The sequence below is a fragment of the Rissa tridactyla genome, chromosome Z (assembly GCF_028500815.1).
Source record: "Rissa tridactyla isolate bRisTri1 chromosome Z, bRisTri1.patW.cur.20221130, whole genome shotgun sequence".
NCBI lineage: Eukaryota > Metazoa > Chordata > Aves > Charadriiformes > Laridae > Rissa > Rissa tridactyla.
The window spans coordinates 29,708,552-29,726,844 of NC_071497.1; the positions used below are offsets into that span (position 1 = coordinate 29,708,552).

The 18,293-nt window shown below is 42.7% G+C and overlaps 1 protein-coding gene across 1 annotated transcript; it reads right to left on the reverse strand.

The window, feature by feature from the left end:
• Positions 1-718: 718 nt before the first annotated feature.
• ISOC1 (isochorismatase domain containing 1) lies at positions 719-16,750 on the reverse strand. Its single transcript, XM_054186700.1, has 5 exons — positions 16,389-16,750; positions 6,816-6,935; positions 6,441-6,644; positions 5,937-6,053; positions 719-2,206 (listed from the first exon to the last, which is right to left on the reverse strand). The coding sequence occupies exons 1-5, from the start codon at positions 16,683-16,685 to the stop codon at positions 2,060-2,062; spliced, it is 885 nt and encodes a 294-aa protein (XP_054042675.1). The 5' UTR covers positions 16,686-16,750; the 3' UTR covers positions 719-2,059.
• Positions 16,751-18,293: the final 1,543 nt, after the last annotated feature.

Genomic DNA, 18,293 nt, shown 5'->3' on the forward strand with positions numbered 1-18,293 from the left:
AATAAAAAAAAAAATCACAGAGAACACCAGTGTATTTTATAGATTCTCCTCTAGTGCCATCTTGCTACCAAACGATTCCCCCTGTGGTAAAAACCATAGTTAGGAAAGGACTGTGTGCAAAGGAACTTGTGACAGCTGTCCTCCAACTTGTATTTGTATAAGAATGGTAAATTTCTAGTAACAAATACAATTATCTCTTAAAAACCACGTATTTGTTATTGAGGAAATTGATGTTTTTCCAAAAATAAACATGTGTAAAAACCTGTTATCATTTTTCCTTCTATTACTAACTCTAGGTACCATTAACACATAAAGGTAACAAGGCAATAAAACCATTATTTCATAAGAAATTTATAGTATTTTTGCTCACAGCTGTTGATTTATATAAGCAGACTTTATACTGCTAGGCAACGTGATTAATACAGCAGAAAAGAAGGTAAAAAGTAGGTCAGTGATACAGCACAATAGTTCTTCAACTCAACTCGCCTCCCTGCCTCCAACGTGAAGCATAACATTCATTCTTCATATTTTGGAGCACTAAATGACATTGTAACTAGATGCCGAAGACAAGAATTATTAGACATTATGCACCCTTGATCTTTACACAAAATTCCCATGACATCTATAGAAATTCCACAGCTGCACAAAACAGAATAAGGTCCATGGCAAACACAGCTTTCAGGGTTTGCTCGTCAATAAATACCACAAGCATAAGAGAGACAGCAAATGTTAACATTTTATTTGTTTTGAACATATAAAGGTTATAACTCTCTGAAACAATTTTTTTAGAGCCATCTTGTGGGGAAAATAAGCAATTTAAAACAATACATGTACTCTAATTGGTTTTCTACCAAAAAGATCAGTGTTCAGTATGACATATTCTAGTACTCTTTTAAAAAAATAAATGTCTCAGTCACACTGTAAACTTTATACAACATTGTCTAAACCACTGGAACATGAAGCAGGTGCCTTTACGAACAATCATGTGTTAAAAGATTGGTTCTAAATAGAAAAAAATATATATCATGAAGTTAAAGATGCTGTTCTTCTGAAGAATGCTTTTAGGCCAGGTTCCATTCAAACTCCACTCATCTGCAGCCCACAGAAAAGGCACAAAAACCTAGAGAAGCTGAGGTTTCTTTCAGAGCTCGCTTGGCCTAATGAGTAAATCAAATGGAATTATTCAACCTAACTAAAATGGGGTAAAAAAACCCAAACCAAATAAATCTAAATATAGTAGTAGATTCAGCATTCAAAGCTGAAAAGCTTTTGTTCTTTAACATCCTTAGCATTGACAATTTACGTAGTTTCAGTAATCTTCTGCTAGTTCTGAAGAACTTTACAACAGTTGTTTATAAAGAACATATTAAATGACAGTTTCCTGTTTGTGTACACGTCAGTGAAGTACACGGTTGGGCAGTCAATTTCAGAATAATCAAAAGTCATAATGCAGGCTTCAGCTACCTAGAGCAACCAAACATCAGCTGCTGCTTGATCTATGTGTCTTGTCTATGAAGCAAAGCGCTTAAATTTCATCCTAGAGAACAAAAGCGCACAGGTAATCCATATATCTATTGGTTTTAACTTATGCCCTATTAAAATACTTCATTTACATAGAACATTAAAGCGTATCGCATCACATTTACCCAATATGTAATTATCTTCTATTAATACAAAAGTAAAACAGAATGTCACAGAACACTTTTACAAAGTGCACAATCAAGAGGTGTCACAGAAATATGCACTTTTTGGAGCTGTTACAATCCATGTATAGTATAGACTAGCAGGCACCTCTGTTAATTTCTGATTTTTAAATAAATACGGAAATTTGACAACAAAAGGGTCCTACTGTACCCAAAGCCTCTGACAGCTGTAACTAAACAGAACATACTGGCACCCAGATGTATAACCAGACAATTTTGCTAAGGCAAGCACAAGTATGTCAATTTTTAATTTTACACTTCTACCAAGCTTTGAGTGAAAGAAGGTGTACATGTGCGCTTACAGCTTTCCTTCCTCCTTAAAGATGACAACGAGATCCACTTCCTCCACATCCTCTTTAAACTTTGGAAAGGAGCCCTGACTCAGGGGCACTCGCTTTAATAAGATTTTGGATTTCTTTGAATTTTGGGTGTTCTTTATCAGCTACCAACTGCAGCAATATAGCTTCGCTAGTAGTAACTATAATTCCGGTACGAGCAAGACGCTGAAAGAGAAAAGAGCAGACAGACAATAATGTAAGATACACACAAATATGAATGAGTACACATTTTTTACAAAAGACGGATGGTATTTTTAAAAACATTTCCTATTAATATAAGTATTGCCAATTCCATTCCAGCATTTTTTAGCAGTGCCATTTATAAAGCTAGGATGGAAAGTGACTGTTTTTAGAGTTCACTAAGGAAAAAGGCTGCCCTGGATTATAAATAAGGGTTCCTACTTTGACTTGATTCTTTCCTCATTTTAGGGGGATTTTCAGATTTAATAAGCAGACTTAATATGTAGAAGACACGCCCTCTTCTACTAGCAACACTTTTCCCTTGCATGGTCCCAAGGATAGCTTTTCTTCCCTCTCATGCAGATTTGAAAGGCCCGGGAAAAAAGAAAATAGCGAGGTCCATCCAAGCTAAAGGCGTTAAGCAAGAAATTTAATTGTCACAATTTCTCTTTCAGGGTTTGTTACGTACAAGTACTTAGGTCTTTGGACTACACAGCGTGCTAGTACTAATAATCGCAGGAGACAGAACAAAAAGCTCTTCTACAGACCTGATAAATCATACCAGCACAACAGCAGCTCCTTTTAACCAACAGCTCATTACAGCCTCAGTAACTCCAGAGTTAGCTCTCAGAGGCTAGAGAATGAAAAACATTGCTGCATAGAATGCAAAACTGAAAGAGGCCTGCTAGATCTTGTAAGTGCACAACTAAACACAGCAATGCTTCATGTAGCCCAAGCCACAGGACTTACTGCAAAGTTTTTGGACTTTTAAGACTGTGGTTGCTGCCTACGTAGCAAAGTTACCTTTACTTAAAAGGCTGACCACTTCCTGCCCCCACTCCCAACAACTGTACAGATGCTTTGGCAGCAAAACTCTTCATGGATCCAGCTTTCCCTCTGTCATCCTCTACTCAGCTGCATGTGCCACCAAATCTAATGGGGTCCTGAATGAGCCAAGGGAGGGCAAGAGGCAGAAAATACAGATGCATATGCCTCCAGACAGGTTTCAATTGTAATTACTAAAGCAAAGAGAAGGTTGAAACTTTTTAGGGCAGACATAGATCACTGCTCTTTAGTTGTTCAATTACAAAGCAATTGCTGAGGGAAAGTTATTAATCTTAAGGGAACAGTAAAGTATATGTAACTACAGTCTATACAATGATAAACTAACTAGGCTAGATTTATGCAAGTTGATGCTTCCTGCTTGCAATAATGGCAGCAAGCCTTGCGATATTCTTAAATTGAAACAAAGCAGATAGCTTCCCCAGCTCTCCTGCTCTGTACAACAACATATTTGTTTAAACCACATACAAAAGAAAAAAAACGGGAAAATCAAAATGAAATATTATGGCAATGCTTTCAATATGTACTTCTCCAGGAATACAATTTTTTTTTGCTTGTAACTAGTACGGATGAGAGAAAAAACAGACTGTTAAAAGAACCTTGCCTTCTGAGAAATATTGATTGAAAAAAGACACCACCTTCTCTTTAGAAGCAAAACATACCATAACACATCAAAGAGGCTGGCATTGGCTTATACTTAGTCCTAGAATTAGAGTATAATTTATATAGCATTGAGATTAGTAGGAATGAAGCATGTGCTGGATGCTTTTCCAAGGAAAGCGAAAGTTGTCTTAGAACATAAGTCTTTCAGACAAAGGAAAGCAGCAAGCGTGTGTTACATCCACACTACAGGTACAAGTAGAACAGAAAAGAAAAACAGCAGGAACAGACTAAGCTGGCTCAATCCACGACCAAGCAGTGACACAAGGCATCTTCATCAGATAGGGCAGAGATAAAGAACAGCCACAGCCTTGGCCAGTTGCGTTGAATTATTTAATCAGTGGAAATTTTAAGGGTTTTTTTGGTTTCTGGGGTGGGTTGTTTTTTGGGGTTTTTTTTGTTTGCAAGCTTTTGCTTGCTGTGATTTTTAAGCACACAGCAGAAGTGGAGACAATAACTCTTTTGGGTCATCCAAGCACACGTGAAAGCTTTGGCTGTCAATTGATTCAAACTGCACTTCCTAAGTACACCTGTTCAGATATTTGCATATTTGTCACCAGTGCCATCAAAACACATGCTATGTGAGTGGATATGTGGAGAACTGAAGGGATGGGTGGGACCAGATGGGATTTATTTGAGATTGCTGAGGAAGGTAGTTGTTATCACTGCAAGGTCACTCTGTATCATCCTTGAAAGGTCACTGTGAACAGAAGAGGGCTGCATCACTAGGAAAAAGTAAATGTTACACCCATCTTCCCAGAAAGGTACGGAGAAGGATCAAGGGAACTCGGATCAATGAACCTCAGCTCACCACATGCAGCCACAGAGGAGGAGGAGGAGTTACTGCCATATAACTGGCTGGGTCATCACAGCAAGCCAGCAAATGTTCCCCGAATCATATTTTAATGATGAATACTTAAAAGGACCACAGCAAAAGATTTCCTTTGTGCTTGATGAGAAAACATTGCCAAGACATGCTAAAAAGTTACCTAAAACTGACCTATTTGCCTGGATTACAGCTTTTGCAAACAACCACGCTTTTAAGACGATCAATACTTTTTTGACTAGGAAGAAAAGCACTCGCTGCTTTAACCCCTGTTACACTGAAACAACTTCTATGCATGCAGACATAGAATAAGTGACAATCAAATGTACAAAGACGTACACAATAAGGCAAACAGATTTCAGTTTTTCTATATTTGTTTTGTGTATTACTGTTGCTGTACCACGTTGACTTGGGAAGCCCATGATTTCAGTCATTCCTGCACTCTGTGTGCGTCACTGTGCTTTACGTGACAGATGACATTAAGCTTTCACTTAATCAAAGTCATGGGTTTCATCAAACGCTATATGCTGGTGATTTCCCTTTAGCCTTTAATTCTCTCTTTCATGAGAAACAGAAGAAATTAGAAGTCTTCTCCAAATCTATGAAAAATGTATAAAATGCTGTAGTTATTAGTTCCAATTTCCAAATAATTGTTAGCACATGAAGCAAAAAAATCACAATACTTAATATATATATCATTTTTTTATTTCCAAGTTATGCCTGTAAACAAGTTAGAGTACACTACAAAAATTTGCATGAATTTGCTACCACATAGTTGTACATGCTTTTAAATTGTGTTACATTTATCTCCATTTTCTCAACATTTAGTTAGACTAACCTCCTAGAAGGGGGGTGGGGGAAATCTTTACTATAATCACAGAGTCTTGAGATTAAGCTTTAATTCGAAAGGATAAGGAAGAGCAGAGGGAGGGACAGACATACAAGAAGGAGCCTTGAACGGGATCACTTACTATTATATTCCAGTGCATTTCAAGGAATTTCAACAGCAGCACAAATACTGCTTGGAACAACAAAATCAAAGGTTCTGTAGCACTTTTGCTCTGCTGTACAGATAACACTCCATACGAAAATATCCTGAAATGCTAATGGTTATACAGAGTAATCTAGACTGCACAAAAAAATCACTTTTAAAATTCAAGTGTCCCAAACGGGGTTCCACATATTCAACCATAATTTAGGGAGGAAAAATAAGGCAGTAATCCTTCTCCATCCTGGAAACTATTCTGAAAATCAGAGCATTCACCTATTCTCAAGTCTATGTTTGTCCACTGCTTACTGTCCTTAGAAATTCCTTGTCAGCTTACAATAAGCAGGGAAATTAACATAGAGACCCAAGGTAGACAAAGCCTTCACTAAGAAACTTACCTCGAGAGCAAACATTCTGTCCATCATACTTCTTGATGAGGTGGCATCAGCTACAATATGAACTTCCAGACCTCTGCCAATTAATTCCAATGCTGTTTGCTGGATGCAGACATGAGTCTACAGGGAAGAAATCAAAGGCAAAAAACCCACCATCAAACCATTATTATAAAACATGAGTAGCACAATGCCAAATTAGACTGCATAATTAATTAGGGTTCAAACATGTATTTTTCTACCCTGACATTACTAGGGAACTCAATGTGGGTTTTAAATGCCAACGAAGCTTGAGACAAGAGCCTGCAGTTTAGACATCTCTCATTTCAAATTTTATTATGAGATAATATGAAAGACAAGTAACCCAAGAATAATTTAACCTGTAGAGGGTATCTGAGCTCTAAGCAGTATAAATTGACTTTTTTTTTTAAATTACAGAAAGCAATGCTTAATACTATTGCAGGCAACAGACATTACCATAAAACAGAACAAGAATGGTAAGGCACATACTTCTACTCCAAACAGGACAACGCTGCGGACTCCAGGGATTTCTGCTAATGCTGCTTCGACTTCTGGCAACACCATTGAAAATTTTGTTTTGGGAAGCACAAGTTTAGCTCCTGTTAAATCAATTTCTTGCACAGTGTTGCCAAGACCTTTGGGATACTGTTCAGTTACAATAACTGGAATTCCTAAGAGCCGTGCACCTTGGAGCTGCAAGGGGGCAGGGAGGAAATCGTACAAGAAAAGAAATTGTTAAAGAATGATAATAGTAAAGATTTTGTTATTACATGAAACTAAATAACCAGTAAACTGGCTGTATATAAAATAATAATTTATGTGTGTGAGCAAAACTTGCTACAAGAAAAAAAGCAAAAACCATACCAGTCGTTGGCCCACACTGATGATATCCCCGAAGTACTTGATGGCAGGCCGGAATCGCTCTTGCATATCACAACAGAAAAACACAGTGCTTGAGGGTGTCAGGTTGCCCAAAGTAGTCATCTGAAAAAAAAAAAAAGAAAAAAAAAAAAAAAAGATAATGTTTTCCATGGCAGTGAAGACCCTTTCAGAAAAGCAGCAGAGTAAGAAAGATTCTGCAACACCTCTGCCAGGTAACAGATTTGTGTTCATTTAAGTCAAAATAGGATACAAGTTTTTCAAGCCTGATTTCGGTATGTTTCTAAATTCAAATGAACAGCTGATCCTAAGCGTTATAGCACAGTCATCAATAGGTAACCAAGATTTATTAGGTGGGAGACACAAGTAAATGTACATAGAAACTTCTGAACCCTGAAGGGGAGTGGAAGAGCATACTGCCTAAAGTACTGTTAAAAAAAAAAAAGAAGTAACAAAAAGTACCAACAGCAAAATTACATTCCTGAAATTCTTTTTTAAATCTACAGCTCTTGGTAGTGACATAAAATCAGGATAAATTAAAGTTTAAAAAAATTCAGACTTCCACTGGTTTTCAATATTGTATGTACACATATTTTCAACAGTTTCATTGTGTAGTCAGGTTGTTTCATCCATGACATCTTTTAGCACAAGTCTGATGAAAGTCCAAAGGCTAGAACAAAAGCAGAGAAGCTTGTCAGTATTATGACCAGAAACTGAACTGAATACATTTTAATGATAGAAAAAATCTCCCAGTTTCCCTCCTACAGGCTACAGAGTAGGGCAGAAGAGGGAGGGGAGCGTGTGTGTAAGAAAAAAGAAATCAAAGATTGCATTTTCTCACTCTTTGAAAGAGTGCTTTGTATTTGTATAAAAGTACTTGCACTACCTGGAGAAGCAAAGGAGAAGGCTTCAGCTTGAGGCTACAGGGAAAGAAAGAAGCAGCTACATACTATCATTTAGTTGTAAGGCAATTGAAGGGAAATTGCATCTGTTCAGGAGCTTTTCAGCAGACTGATAAATCAAATTGAATAAACTGCCTCTGGGAAGCAGACATTAATTGTATACACTTCATTTTTTGCAAATTGAGGTTGTGATGTTTTAAACTAAAACAAAGTTATAAAACCTGTAAAATAGTACATTTTGGAAGAGCAGGGATATATTTTGTTTACGGCACAAGGTTTTGGTAGTGCGAGGAGGCTGCACGGGTCACACTTTCGCGAGAAGATGCCAGAAGCAGCCCGATGTCAGACAGTCAGTACCAGCTGGCTCCAAGACGGATCCGCTGCTGACCAAAGCCCCAGCAATGGTGGTGGTGTCTACTGTGATAACGTATTTAAGATAACATATTTAAGAAAGGGTAACCACCGTGCAACAGCAGCTGGGAGAGAGGAGTGAGAACATGTGAGAGAAACAACTCTGCAGACACCAAGCTGAGTAAGAAGGAGAGGGAGGAGGTGCTAGAAGCACCAGAGCAGAGATTCCCCTGCACCCATGGTGAAGACCATGGTGAGGCAGGCTGTCCCCCTGCAACCCATCAATATCCACGGTGGAGCAGATGTCCACCTGCAGCCTGTGGAGGACCCCACACTGGAGCAGGTGGGTGCCTGAAGGAGGCTGTGATCCCATAAGAAGCCCACGCTGGAGCAGGTATTCTGGCAGTACTTGTGACCCCACAAGGACCCACGCTAGAGCAATCCACTCCTGAACGACTGTACCCCATGGAAAGGACTCATGCTGGAGCAGTTTCTGAAGGACTGCAGCCTGTGGGAAGGACCCACATTGAAGAAGTTCATGAATGACTGTCTCCTGTGTGTGGGACCCCACGCTGGAGCAGAGAAAGAGTGCGAGGAGGAAAGAGTGGCAGAGACGAAGTGTTATGAACTGACCACAATCCCCATTCTCTGTCCCCTTGCACCACTTGCGGGAAGGAGGTAGAGAAGTTGGAAGTGATGCTGTTCACGAGCTTTTTGTCGTATTTTCTCTCCTAGTCCCGTCGAGGGGGGGAGTGATGGAGTAGCTTGGTGGGCACCTGGTGGCCAGCCAAGGTCAACTCGCCACATGGGAATCAGGAATCTTTAAATATCAGTCCCAAATCTTTCATTGATTCATCACGTTCCGTGAGTAAAACACTTTTGATCTCCAAGGCTGAAAAACCTACAGTAATGACCACGCTCAACCACACAGAATGGCCTGTTCAAACTGCGGTGAAAATTACTTGTGCATTATAACTGTAAATGCTAAATTCCCACACCTCTGAGATTCAGTACACCACTTGTGCCAAATAACTGCAGTTCCTCCAGTCCTCATGGGCAAAGTGGCAATACTATTAGTAAAAGCAGTTACAAAAGCAAATGCAGTAACAACCGTAAAGCAGATGCTCTAACACAGGACCCACTGATGCCACAGGAACAGCATCACAACAGACATCAGGGAAATCTTTTTCACTAGGAAGGTACAGCTGCACTGAAACAAGTTACCACGCGTGGTAGGATCTCCATCCTTAGAGATTTTCAGCATTCAGCAAAGACACTGCTGATTTGATCGAGAATTGGCTTTGCATAAAGTTAGGAAAGGCAGTCCCTTGATATCTCTCCCATACGAGTATCTCTCCCATACAACACTTCTGCAATTCTACACCATGTAGCAAATGAGGTCTGGCACCAAGAATGCTTGAAAATAAAATTAAATATTGAATAACTGCCTTGTTCTTGAACACTATCCATCTACGTGCTTCAACAATGCAGAAGCCAGCTGGTGGGAAGAACTTATGTACAATTCAACACCACAGTGAGCACCTACTGTGATCCATTCTGACTCTGGCACTTACTACCATCAGAGCAGTCAATCATGAAGTTTAACTTTCCTACCACCCAGCAGCAAAAATAGAGTAATTGGAATAGACAATATTTGTAAGTGTGCCTCTTACTCAGAAAAGGTGTCATTTTGTCTTGGCATTTATATGACAAGCAAAGACCATTATTTTCTTCTATAAATCATTCCACTGCTTTTTTTTTGTTTTTGTTTTTTTTTTTTATTTTTTTGTTAAGATCATTTTGAACTACTGCAAACCATCATTGATTGTAGAGTGATCTACGTGGAGTTAAGTCTACTGCCTTGGCATACACCTTCCTATGCCAAGGCAGTGTATGGCATGACCATCCTTAGCACAGACAACAAGAATGAATAGCCTAGGAAGGTCTTCAAGAAGCTGCCTATTCTGCCTCTACACAAGGATCAACCAAACACAAATACTCATCACAGATATGTATCTGGTCCGACCCATCAACAATACACAATTTACAGAGCTCTTATACAATTCATGACACAGCTCTGTTATCTTTACCTTGCACTGTCTTCTCACCCATAGTTACTTTGTTGCCATTTAAGAGCATTATTTCCAGTTCTGTTCATGGTGGATTTGAAATGCAAGAACATTACCACCTTTCTTGACACGCGTAACCATGCACGAATGCCTATTACCATACCTCAAGACTCAGATCTGGTTTCCCTTTAGTCATTCCCCTCCCCTCCCTTATTCTAAAACATATCTAATACTTTCAATCTTTCCTCCTACAACTCAAATCATTTTCGTTGCCCTCCCTGGGGTGCTTTTCAAATTGCATTCAACAGCGAGGCACCCAATAGTCCTATAACAGTAGTATTTCTCTGCCCATAATAATTGTCAGCACTAGTAGAGCCTCAGAGAACATCGGTCAATTCACAGCCCTCGCAGGCTGTGTTCAATTTGTACTTTCCACTACTCTATTTGCTCTTTCCATAATTTATGATACTTAAAATGCTGAGGTGCATTTTAACCTCAAAATCATCCCTTGAACTCACCCTCATCTTTTATTTGCATAGCTGATTATTTTTACCTTAGCGTAGGAATTATTTCTGCTTTTGTTGCTTCCAATTTGAACTGCATCTTATTTCACCTTGCTTCTCCACCCTGTCACGAAAAGGCTGAATTTTGTGCTCTCAGATGCTTGCAGCTCCTCCCAGCTTGGCACCTTCTACCAAAACAGTATTTGCCCTACGTTTCGCCAATGACACGGGTGACGGAATATTTATAAACAGTGGATTTGGAACAGATCTTACAAAGTACAATTGAATATTATTTCAATTTGACAGCGAAGCACAGAAGAAAACTGACTGCCTTTCCAGCCAGGGAACACCCTCATTACAGACTTCCACTGAATCCATAATCCCATGCGTTTATGATAAACATCACAGGGAGCTGGAGCAAAAGCCTTATATATGCTTTCCTCTATTATCAATATGACTCAATTTATGCCTTCAGTTCGACACCAGTGGTGCTCTAAAATAAAGTTTGGTCAAGTATGTATTTGCTGAATAAAAGCTTTTACAAAATCTAACACAAATAATTCCTATATTGATTTTCATATTTATTTCTGATTAATATGCAGTCTCATTCGAACCACGCAACACATGGCAGAACAAGAAGAAACCAGAAGAAATAGATGGCAAGACCAAAAAGTCAACACTTGCCAGTGTTACTTGTAATAGCAGATGTAGGGAGGACAGAGCACAGCAGAAAGCAGTTTGAAATTAAGTTTCATAAATAGCAGCTAATGCAGTCCATAAATAAATTCACAGAAGTATCTGCTACGTACAAAGGAAAGTTTCTGTTTACTGGTTCATCAATATGCCATGTAAATCCTACCACTCACTCTCAAAGCCATCCTCCCCTTCCTCAGCCACACCACATCGGGGACACGGGACATCTCCATCTCACACAAGCCCTGACGGTGAAAACCACTACCGTCGGCACCGCTCCAGCACCACACCCCACTGGTGAGCTGGGGTTGGGGCAAAACTACACCCAGACATCAAACCCTGGGCCTGTTTGCTTTCGCTCCGAGGAGAAGCATGTTGGACAAGGATGGTGAGACACTGCAGCCACACGGTACCTGTCTGAATCCACCCTGAACATAACGTCTACCCAGCCAAGATATCATTAAACAGATTAAAAGGAAAAAAAAACCCAACCAACCAGCCCCAAATCACCTGAAGTTACCCTCCCCAGTAGATAAGCTCTTCCATTTGTTTAGCTTCACCTCTCTCAGTTAGGACTTTCTTCCCTCCAGCTGGAAGTTATCCACAGCACCATCAGAATAGGTACCTTGGATGGACACGTAACCTGATGCAGCTCATCTACCCAGCTAGAGAAGTCATCTCTAGGACCTCGTCCAGACCAGGATTTAAAGGTATGCTGTCACGAGTTACATACAGCTTTAAATCCTACTCTAGAAAAGGCCTAGGTGGGAAAGGACAGGTGTTTTTTCACATCTGTTTCATCTCTGCTGATTATTATTAATCATACAAAATGTGACTGTAATGAAGTACTGTAATTACAGAAGCAGCTTTACAAAAATATTCTTATATACTGGCTCTTTATCTGTACTTTCCCTGTTCAAACTTCAGGGAACCATTACATGTACAAAATGCAACTTTCTCCCAGTATTGTAATGAACAAGAAAATGGAAGCAGAGAAATAATCCCATGTGACATCAGTAGTCACCTCATAAATCTCTTGCCAAGGTTACCCACTAAAAGGGCAGAGCAGAGGACCTCGCAGCCTTGGTATTTCAAGGATGGCAGAAAAAGACAACAACAAAAACAAGCTGGCTATCATATTTTCTTCTCCTTTATTTCTAGAAGGAAATCTGTAAGATTCAGTTTTACTTTGCTGCTTATCTTTTAAAGGAAAAAAAAAAAGAAGAATTCAGTTTAATGTATTTCAAGGGAAAAATAGGTTACAAGTGCTTCAACTTAAGAACATAAATATTTATTTTATGCTAAGCCAAACTGCAGTCTTTTATATGCAATGCAGTATTTAAAAAGGACAGATTTAGTTAGATAAGCACATGATGTTCATATAATTAAGACAGTACAAAATTCTTCATCAAAATCCAAAATGATCAAAATGCTTGCTGCAGAGTAAAGACACACAAACAAGGAGTCTGGATTTGAAGAAACCTCTCTCAATATTTTCAGTCCTTTGTTGTCCTTCTTTAAGGTTCTAAATAAATTTAAAAAAACCATCACTTATTTAGAAACGTATTTAATTGTAGCACTAATGTGTCAGAATTTATAATTGCACCTTTTGAGAAAAAAACAAAAAAACAACTCCCCTCACCTGCCTCTCATCCTGCAATTTATGCTTCGGCTTTTCCCAGGCTCCAGAAAACGGACTTAGGTTCCGGAGTTAATATTACCTCTATTTCCAAAGCATCTGAACGTAGCAATATTCAGTATGTGTAAGATGAGTGAAAATCTGTGTATAAATAGTTCTATTTTATTTTTTCTATAGAATAGAAATAGAACTATAAATAGTTCTATTCTTACCTTTCAGCAACAATTAAGTACCATTCTGCAATCAGCTTTCTGCAAGAAATATACGCCTGAGACCTCAATGTGTCTTTTCAAAAAACACCCTGAAGTAGAGTAATAATTTTACCCTTTTAGCTCCAGCATCTTAAGGTTACAAGTTTGTAAATACAGAGTACAAGTACTGCTGAAGAGAAGTCACCTTGAAGTTATGACAGCAACTGTGAAATAGCCTCTCTCGGGCATATATTCGAATGCCGCCTGATCTCCTCTATTACACGGCTGTAATAAGCATAGCTGTCTTGGCTTCTGATATTTCCGAAGTGTTTTTCCTTACTGCTTCTCTCCTCCAAAGTCAACTACAACAGTTACAGCAAAACACAACAGTTTTAGTTTTAGCAGCACTATTTAACTGCATTTAGAGCTAGAGGAGGTTAAAGTGTTCCTGCATTTCCCTGCCACGAATGTAAATATTATTCTGTTAAAACTTTTTAAAGCACTTAAAATCCACGGAAAGTAGATGGCTCCTTTCTGCTAGTACTCAGTCCCTTGAGTTGCAAGCATATGCCCTCGTCACCAGTTGGGAGAGCCCAAATGGAAAGTCCCACCAAGTCTGTGGCTGAGGAGCTTCAAAAGCAGCAGCAAGACCATTGGGGTTTACTGCGTCCCACCAGCCCGACTAACACTGGGGTGGCCACTAAAAGTTCAGTGGCGGTTTTGTGCCAGGACGTCTAAACCAAACAAATCCATGTATATAAGTATTAAAAGGCACAAATATGACTGGAGAGCAACTGTCCCTGTACAGATCGAGCCTTGAATTCTGCTGCGTGGAGCGGCTTTCCGAGGGCAGAAGCATATGTTGATTTCTCCATGAGGTTGCTGCCCCCCTCAACTGCATGCACAGGAAATCGGAAGATCCCAGTAAAACACCATTTGGTGCTGACGCTTCTCGAGCTACTGCAACAAAAGGCATCCTTCCATGACAGGTCTGCACAGGAATCAAACCAGGGGGATATTGTTCCAGAGTCCAGGGCGCTACTGCCCTAGGAGTTAAAATGCCATCCATAACCAAAAGCATACATATATTTTTATAAAGCACGCATATAAAAATACCCAAATTATTGTCTAGGAATATGGATGCTAGTGTCTGTCAATCTTAATATTAAGCCAAACATATCTTTCCAAATACGCAAGTCTAATCACATCAGTGACCAAAGGCTGTCCCTCTTGCAAGACACATTCAAAATGGTATTATTTCAACTGACTGTATGCCACATGTAGAGTTGACAAACTTATGTCATGTGTAACAATAGATAAAACGTTGGGGGGACAGGAAAAAGGGCACACAACAGTGGATGAATCAACACACAGAAAGAAAGTATAATTTTCCGATCTGTATACCCTAAAGGTCTTAAAAAGCGCAGCTGTGACTGCATCAGACCAAATGTTCCCCAAACAAGTGATCTCTGAGCACCTGCCGGTGGCTTAAGGCAAGCTGACTGATATCATTGTGATGTCTCCAGCTCATTCTCAGCTGCTGAAGCACATCAAGGAGGCAACTAAAATAATACACAAGTGCCATCCTTTTCATATCAACAGTTGCGATTGTCACAGAATTGCCAACAGTATCGGCGAAAGCAGCTAATCAATTAGGCAATTAATGCATTAAATACTGGTTCATCCTGAATCCCTGCAGTCAGTTAAAGCTGCATAGTGCATCTGCGCCCAGGGAATGACGTATCCTTCCATGTCTCAACACTGACCTTTTACACTGAGAGACACGTCCTGCTACAAATGCTCAGTCTGCATTTACAGTGTCAGTGCAGAAGCCATCTGCAAGAGAGTATTTTCAGAGCAGCAATCTGCATACACAAATAAGAAACAAAACTCTGACCTGCACCACTGTACCATGCAGAGACTACACAAATTACGTTTTTAAAATGACACCCATACCAACTCTTTTTGCAAGCTGGACAGGCTGTCCTTTCCAGTTTCTCTGGCTGTGCCCCCATCCATTCTGTTTCCAACAGACAAAGCCGAAAGGTTTTAAATCAAAGCCGAAAGGTATTAAACCAAATACGATGAGTGACAAATGACAAAATGAATAAGAAAATAACAAAATCAGTTACTAAACTAGTTTGGTCTTCTTAACCACTCCTTCCGTACATAGGGTTAAGGAAAGGACAAAGACTTCAACGGTATCTTCATGTACAGTCTAAACTAAAGAGGCCACCTTGAGAGTTTATGGGTTCAAGACACTACGATTAAGCTGAGTTTACAAACAGTGTGAATTAGGCTGTTTCGGGAAACATAAAGAGAAGATGAGCACTATTATGAGTAACGTTGGCTCAACAAACTAAAACTTCTTAATTATAAATTAAGGAGAATGTACTGAATTAAAGCAAGAGCTATGTATTTTATTTTCTTTCTTTTTTTTTTAAAAAAGTTGATTTCCTTGATGCTGGAGAAAGGAAAAAGCAATTTTGCTCCGAGTGCAACTACTACAGCACAACTGGCACAAATCTCCAGTGTGCATAAAGATATCTTAGTATGAAACACACGTACTGTATCTGTCTGGCAGTCTGGTTCCCTGGTTTATGGCCACAAAACTAGTGGGTTACAAATGTGTAAACTGGACGGCAAACCCGCTTTGGCAGGGAGGTTGGACTGGATGATCTACAAAGGTCCCTTCTGACCCCTACCACTCCGTAGAAGAGCTTTTTGGGGCAAGAAGGGACACAGAAATCCTAGGGACCTACAAGCCGTGAGACCGAGCTCTGGACGAACCCTCTTTACCGGCACCCTTCGAGCTTCAACCGAGCAGCGTTACCCCCGGGCAGGGCCGGGAAGCACCAGCCGCCCGCTTTAAAGCTGGAGTATTGATTCTTTCCGCCACAGGTCTATTTCCCCATTCAGGGAGCCAAGCAAGTTCCGACCCACCGCAGGCAAAGCCCGGCGACCAAACGCCTGCGATGCGGAGCGCACCTCCTTCCGCAAAACAAAAGTTTCCAGCGAGAAATAAAGCCGAGGCGGGTTTGCGGGGCTGTGCCCGCGCCTCCCGCCCGCTCCGGGCCCCCCCGGCCGCCGCTTCTCCCCGGAAGGGTGCGGGGGCGGCCGCAGCCGGCGGCGGTACGGGGCTGCCCCCCCCTCCGCCCCGCACGCACACACACCTGTGGCGGCCGGCGCTGCCCCGCCGCCGGGTCTCACCTGTATCTGCAGCGGCACCAGGCGCAGTTTGCAGCGCTCGCTGACCAGGAAGCCCTTGGGCAGGTCGATGTATTGGCTCCACTCGTCGGCGAAGAGCTGCACCACGAACTTGCGGTGCATGTCTATCTGGTCTCCGTAGAGGCTGAGGAACTTCTGGATGAGCAGCTCGTAGCCGGCGCCGTGGGGCACGCTGGAGGGCCGTGCGAAGACGGAGAAGCAGAAGAGGACGGGCACCGAGCCGCCGCCCGCCGGCGGGCAGCCCCCGCCGCCCGGAGCCGCCGCCTCCGCCGCCGCCATCTTCAGGGGCAGCCGCGCCGAGCCCAGCCAGCTCGCTGCGGGCCGCACCGCCGCTCCTCCTCCCGCCGCCTCCTCCCCTCGGCCGGGCGGGCGGCGCCGGCGGCCCCCAATCCTGGCTGCGGCTGCTCCCGCTCCTCCTCCTCGCCATGGGGCCCGGCCCTGCCCCGCGAACCCTCGGGGGTGGGCGCGCCGCTGGGGCGCCTCCGCTGGGCGGGCACCGGCTCTCCCGCCGCCGCCGCCGCTCCTCCTGGGAGGGCGGGTGCCTCCCCCTCGTGCGGGCGGCGGGAGGAGCCGCCTCTCACCCAAACGTCTGCCCTCTCCCGGGCCGACGGGGAGAGCCCGCGTCCGCTGGAGAGGGCCGGGAGGCAAAGGGCACCTCCGGCGGGCGGCGGTGGGCAGCTCGTCCCTCGCAGTGGCCGGGGGCCGGGGCCCGGCATCCGCGGCGCCCCATCGGGCGGGGAGCGGCGCGCCGAGGCGGGAAGGCGGCCGCGACGGTGCGGCTGGCCGGGGGCGGGCTGGAGGGGGGCTACCGGGCGCCGGCCCGGTCCGCGGCGGGGACGGGCGCCCCGCGGAAGCGGGGGAGGAACCTGTTGATGGAGCTGGGAGGTGCCCGGTTTCTTTCAAGCCCGATCCAGCCCGGCCTTAGACCTAGGTGGGGAAAGGGCTGTTTGCTCTGCCGGTACCAAAACCGGTTGTTGAGTTTCACAGGAGACTTTCTTCAGAAAGTCGAGGTGCCTGAGCTGCTGCAGCGCCGGGGCTCGGAACCTGCGGTTGCATCCACAGGTGGGGAAAAGTGAGCAGGGTATGAGGTACCCCCACATTTACCTCAGCACAAGAAGGACATAGACCTGTTGGAGCAGGTCCAGCGGAGGGCCAGAACGGATGATCAGAGGGCTGGAGCACCTCTCCTATGAGGACAGGCTGAGAGAATTGGGGTTGTTCAGCCTGGAGAAGAGAAGGCTCTGGGGAGACCTTATAGCGGCCTTCCAGTGCTTAAAGGGGACCTACAGGAAAGATGGGGAGGGACTCCTTATGAGGGAGTGTAGCAATAGGATGAGGGGTAATGGTTTTAAACTGGAAGAGGGTAGATTTAGATTAGCTATCAGGAAGAAATTCTTTACTGTGAGGGTGGTGAGGCACTGGAACAGGTTGCCCAGGCAAATTGTCAATGCCCCATCCATGGAAGTGTTCAAGGCCAGGCTGGATGGGGCTTTGAGCAGCCTGGTCTAGTGGGAGGTGTCCCTGCCCATGGCAGGGAGTTGGAGCTAGTTGATCTCTAAGGTCCCTTCCAACCCAAACCATTCTATGATTTTATCCTTCCCAGCTTCATGTTCTCCACAAAATTTCCAGATTCATTAACTTTATTTTTTTTCCTTTGCCAGGAGGCAGCTGGGAAAGGTTGCCCTGATTTTTCCCATAATTGCCAGATACTCTGTTGCAATTCAGTGTGCTTGGGGGAAAGGATCTGAGTAGTGTGTTAACACTTGTAGAAAGAAAATACTTTCTGACAAAACCCAGTGGGTGTTTTCACGCGCTATCCAATGCAGTGGCACCATTACCAAGGTTAATGCACGTCTGCCTGGCTAAATACCGACAAGCTGAAGCTCA